Source organism: Botryllus schlosseri, chromosome 9 (genome assembly GCF_051294905.1).
Source record: "Botryllus schlosseri isolate E-star chromosome 9, Bs_hap1, whole genome shotgun sequence".
NCBI classification, from domain to species: Eukaryota; Metazoa; Chordata; class Ascidiacea; order Stolidobranchia; family Styelidae; genus Botryllus; species Botryllus schlosseri.
In genome coordinates, this window is record NC_137244.1 from 23,161,938 (window position 1) to 23,167,937 (window position 6,000).

The 6,000-nt window shown below is 39.1% G+C and overlaps 1 protein-coding gene across 1 annotated transcript in view; it reads left to right on the top strand.

The window, feature by feature from the left end:
• The window catches only part of LOC145445970 (uncharacterized), a 48,384-nt gene extending 46,251 nt beyond the window's left edge, over nucleotides 1–2,133 (top strand). Inside the window, exon 26 of the mRNA XM_080324136.1 lies at nucleotides 1,838–2,133. Coding sequence (XP_080180262.1) covers nucleotides 1,838–2,026 — 189 coding nt within the window. The 3' untranslated portion in view covers nucleotides 2,027–2,133. The remainder of the gene's footprint in view (nucleotides 1–1,837) is intronic.
• Nucleotides 2,134–6,000: the final 3,867 nt, after the last annotated feature.

The following is a 6,000-nucleotide window of genomic DNA, read 5'->3' on the forward strand; positions in this document are numbered from 1 at the left end:
ATAATTATTGCTCTGTATTTAGTCTGAATTTCATATTTAAAAAGCTCTCATCCGCAGTCGTAACCTTCCATGCCATAAAACTATCCGTTAGGTGTGCTAGCATCCTGGTTACGTTTTTTGATATGACGATAAGGCGGGCGCGAAATCTTTTACCATCATAAGGGGGAGGGGGGCGTGTCTTGAAAAGTTTGAGAACCGCTGTTTTAAGGTAAATACTTCCTAGATTATTTTTATGCTTGATTTCTGGCCCGACAGCCCGATCTCAAGGCCCACGCAGATTGAAAGGTTTCAACTGAACATCACAGAAATCCTAAACGAGATTGTCGTAATTCGGATAGCGAGTGTGATTTCTGATTGGCCACTCCAGTTTTAATTATTTCAGTGCGTGTCTTAGGTAGATTCATTCTCTGAATGAGTAGAATTAGGGTATATATATTTTTTCTACACATAGTAGAAGCGTGTTTGAAGCTAACATGGTTATGATATTGTCAGTATTGTGTGTCCTGGAACTGAACCAAAAGTGGAATTAGTAAATCTATGAGCAGATCGCTGCTCACATATTTAAATTTCGATCTTGTTCTAAAAATCGGGACAACCGACTTTCATCACTATAGTTTTGTCAACTTGGTTTTTGAGGTCGACCAGCCGATGAAATCTCGCCACTGTTTAAGACGCGTGTACGATATCATCAAAGCAGTGTTTGGATTGTTTTTAATAAGCATATATATTATCTCCATGTCCTCACTATATAATCAAATACCAATGTTGCGTTTTGGTTTATAATCCCAATTTTATATAGTGCGGCCCGCGAATGGATTCTGATGTTGAATGCGGCCCGCGAGCTCAAAAGTTTGCCCACCCCTGCTTTAGTGGCTGGCCCGGGATAAGGTAAGGATATATTGGGCTGTGGTTATAGACGAGGACTCAGGTTAGCTTGTATGATGGTTCCTTTAGGGGTGAGATGTAAGCTTAGCTAGTGTGAGGGTGAGGGATAAAGCCAGGTTATACCCGGTTGAGCTTAGTAGCCAGGTTAGGTTTGGTTAGTTTTGGTTAGTTTTCACGTCTCGCTGTTTTGAGTGCCTCACTAATATTTCAATCGCGTTTTTTGACACTTGCTATTTCGAAGAGACGCATGGAGGTACAGAACTACAACACACTCTTGAATCATACATTCATATTGAAATAAACCCGAATATTTTCAGCCGACACTTTTCAGTAGTGTTTTCAATTCTCTACCGACACGGGTGTGATCAGACTAGTTGTCCTTCACGGTCGTATCGATCGTTCCTATCTGATACCGAATACTGTGCATGCATATTTTCTGCACCACCATCATTGCCGTCTGTTTTTTATGTATATTGGTCGGATGAAAATAAAGACTTTCTCTCTCGCTACATCTGGGCAAAATCGAGTACCGGGGTGATTCGATACTGAATAAAGTATTCGAGTATGACTCATTATGATGCCATAACAGTATGAAAGATGTGGAAATTCCTATATATGCCTTGTATGAAAGTACTACGAATATAATATATTACATATGCAACAGATATGTAATTTCCACTATCCATGTCCACTATATATAGGTTCATACTACCCATTTTGGATGGTCTGATTTGAACAATACAGGTTTCCACCATGGAAAATAGTATTGAAACCATAATAATTGTTGATAAATCAACTCTTAGTGGCAAGGAGCATATAAGTTATTGAATAAAATGATGATAGCCCTTTTGAACTGGTATCGAATGGCTCGTATGCACAACTATTCATATTCAAGGAAAAGCCATCTGGAAATGAGAGGGAGGATTTTACCTCAATTTCTTTCCATCAACAGGGTGACAGTGGCTCGCCGCTTGTCTGTCAAAGATGCGACTCTTGCGGGTGGTTTGTTGCAGGCGTGGTTTCTTTCGGTCCGACGCCCTGCGCCATGAAGGGAGTCCCGGGAGTTTATACGGACGTCGTAGGTTACGAAGATTGGATTTATACGACTACGGGGATCACAAAAGAGACTCGGGGCTGTTAACGGGTGTCACACTACTCAATTCTTGATCGCCAAAATATAAAATCGTTATTATCAGCAATTTTTATTATTTGCGATAGAAATGGTAAAATATACATTTGGAAATACCATTTGTTGTTATCGTTTTTTCATTGCTTGTAGCGGACTATATTGACCATTGACTATATTGAGAAGAGCCTGACCGATTACACCAGTGGTTCCTAACCTTTTTCGGTGTCAGGGCCAAATTTAGAATATCAGAGTACGGTCGGGGCCGCACGAATACCAACGCAATGAAACGGACCCAAAATAGTCATCAAAATATGAAAATAGGTATTGTTCCGATCAATCGCTGGCCATTGTTATGGTCATTGTGTTGCTGCGCTCCCATTGTTCAGAAGAATCGACCTTTGGTTGCTATTTCGGAGTAGTTTTATTGCCCTGGCGAGATTTCAATTTGTATTTTTGGAATCGGTGCGACACTAGCTTTCGATAAAGACCGGACCTATCAAATTATGCGGACGCTTCGGTCGTGAGCTATAGGACTACCAATTATGCTGCTTTCGGGGCGATTTAGTGAGTCTGGTTTTGTCGCCTAGACGCGTTAAGCGCGAAAATTTTCTGTAAATCATGATTAGCTCGGTCAATATGATCGGGAATTGCATGTATATTGCTATCAATTTTTATCCTGTATCCGCTCACGTAATCAGTTTTACAGGTAGAGCCTAGGGAGGTGTGTTTGAAAAGGTAGGGCCCTTAAATAATAATTAAACATCTTCGTGCGTATACCCGTTGGCAGGAACGAAACAGCACTTCGTCAGCCCCCACCCCCCAAAAAATAATAATAAACTTGGGTCTCGGCTCCTAGAGGGAGATAAACCTACCCGTATCACCTTGTTCGTTTTGCCACGAAACAAGTTTCACTGTGAAGTGAGCCAGCGCCCCGCGCGAAAATTTTCGAAAATTCAAGATAAAATCGGTCAATATGATCGGTAATTGCATATATATTGCTATCAATTTTTTGAAACTGTAGGGCCATTAGTATGATTCCGTAACATGTTATTTCGTGACCTCCTGTCTGCTATATTAAAAAATATAGAATCGCCCAAACGTAGGCTTCTAAACTAAGAGACGCACACAATTTCAAATTGGTATTTCTTTACTGGAATATAATTTTTCCCGGCGGGATGGTATTTGTCTCGTGAGGTTCAGATTGCCAAGACAGTATTTTGTATATATAATAAAGTTTTCAGTCAGCATAAGGGCAGTCCTGTTCGGCCAAGGTGTTCTCGCTGCCGATCGTTCTGACACACTTCTCGGGAGTCGCACGTTACGTGGCCTAAAACTTGATATGTCTTGGTGAGCCATGGGGCGGTAATGGCCAACGCCGATATGCCCAATGCCCATTTCTATAAATCTTGCGCATTTTTCTTGAGGATGAGTACCCAAAAATCAAGATATTTGGCAGCATGAAATCACGCCTAGAGCAAAAAATTGAAAAAGATGCATCAAATTTCAAAAAAATACTCTACAGTTTATGCTAATTCAAGAAATAATGTTGAGCCCCGTTCGAGCTCGCCCCTCCCCCATGGAAGGTTTGGCGTGCAGCAGTTATGGTCCTGTCTTTACCTATATTTATAGCTACTGCTCGTTAACTGGAAAGTTATGGCACATTGCATTGAAACAGCAGTGACGTAGCATAGCAGCCTACTCACCACTTTCCTGCAATCCTAATTAAAAACTCCAGACTCCAAGCCAAGCAAGTGTATTTTACAGATATAAATTTTATTTTTTGTCCTAACTCGATTTCATAATATTTTTTGGGGGCCGCAAGAAGGCTAGCTGGGGGCCGCGGTTGGAAATCACTGGATTACACCATGTAACAAAATTTTGCAAAAGTTTTAGTTGGCCTAAATTTTTTATGTAGTGTGTTTTAGTATTCCAGTCTAATTACAGAAATACCAAAATTTTTCCGGAAGCGTCCCAAGTTTTGAAAAAATGTCAGTTTCTCTGATTTTTTATTTTACCCATAATTGCTCTGTATTAATCACAATAATTCTTTATAATGGTAAGAAAACGCTAATGAAAAGGTTAATATGAACGAATATAGCTTACTCATGCATCAGGTAACAAATCAACACCTTGGAAATCGTCAGAAGTGTTTTTTTTTGCTTGACTTGCGTCTGTGAAATGAGAAATCTTCTCTTAGTATGGACCAAAAATAACACCATGAAACAAAATTTTGCCACATTTTATTTTGAGTAAAAATTTTAATGTATTGTGTTTTGCTATTCCAAACCAATCACTAAAATACAAAAACTTCTTTTGAAGTGTCCCTAGCATTTGACAAAGGTCACTTTTTGTGATTTCTCGTTTTATTCAAAATTGCCCTGTAATAATACGCATAATTCCTTATTGGACGTACAATGAACAAACTAAATCGTTCCTGCCCTTTTCTCGACGAAGGACATCGTTCCCTAGTTTCAACCTTGGAGTCAGAATTTTCGCATTTGATTTAGTGGATCCCGACTAAATCATCAATTTCGTGTTGGTTACGAATGTGTGGTGTTGGATTTATATATATATGGGAGATTTGAAGTCGTCATCAGAGTCATTTTCTGTATCTTTAAGCCCTGTCGGTCGAGTATTCTGGAGCTTTTTTGCCTGATAGTTTGGGCAGTGAAAATTCACTGCAATACGGAACAGGTTCTTATGAGTAGATGGCATAGAAGGATATGCAATGTCAAGTCATTTTTGAGTTATTCTGAACCTTGGAATGTCACACGTACAGAAATAACAGTTATCTGTAAGGTTTCGAATTTCCCTTCAGCTTCTTTAATAACAAATGACATTGAATGCCGATCTCCCCTTAGCCATCCATCCGCATGTTTAGCAGATTACATGAAATGCCCAGATGTTATCTTTGTCCCCAATCTTCATGCCAAACTAAAGTTAACAAGTAGTAAAACCTTAATTCTATCTACGTTCTGTGCTTAACTTGTTTCAAACTTATAAACAGACCACAGATACATCGAAATCAGCCAGCACGCAGATTACATTTTTGATGTTGGCATTAATGATGAGATTACACTCACTAGATCCACAAAACGAAAAGTAGTTGGAGATTGCTTGCTGTCGCCAATACTGACTAACTGAGACTGAGAAGATGATTGTTGCTAACAACCGACTTTTATGAATTGAATGATGGATCAATGTGACGTCACAGTTAATAGGAATTTCATTAAGGGAGCTTAAAAAAAAATGGTGCGGGCAGTTTAAAAAGCCTAAAATGACATTTTTAAACGACACTTGGAGGCAAATAAATGGTAGAAACATGTTTTACTAAGGAGTATGGTGTAGGAATTATCAAAAAATCGGTATCGGCAATTTTCGTGACATCACAGCATGGTAGTAGGTAGGGAGAGAACTATAATAATCTGTGGCAGCTAGATTGGGATGATTGATATATTTCGTATAATTGGCAGTTCTCCAGGCGATGCATCCTTTTTAGTTTAGCAATGACTATAAAGCTGTTCAAATAAATGCTCTGAAGTTTTGGAAATGCTCCTTAAGCTGGATGCCATATCTTTTGAACATCTGCTGAATATGTCGGAGTTATTGGTGAAGGTGTTAGTTATCGGTTTTATCGGTGTCGGCTCCAAAATATGATATCGTTCAGGCTCCAGTGTCGAATACTAAAGTGAGGGACTTAATCTTGAGAGTTATCGAGCGTTTTATAAAATGTTGGAACCAGATTTTATTATTGGTGCGAAATTGCTGCCGTTTTCATGGGATTTGAAAAAGCAAGACTTGAAAAGACAGGAAAGCCTATTAATGCAATTTCACCGTTTAGATTTGTTGTGTGAGATGAACCAGTACTGTCTGTGCTATGTCTGTCATAGTATTAGCAGTAACTCATCATGACTTGATTATTCAATTTCAACGAACACATTTTCTGTGGTTGGAGAAGCTATTTAGTCCTGTTAACATTTAAAGTA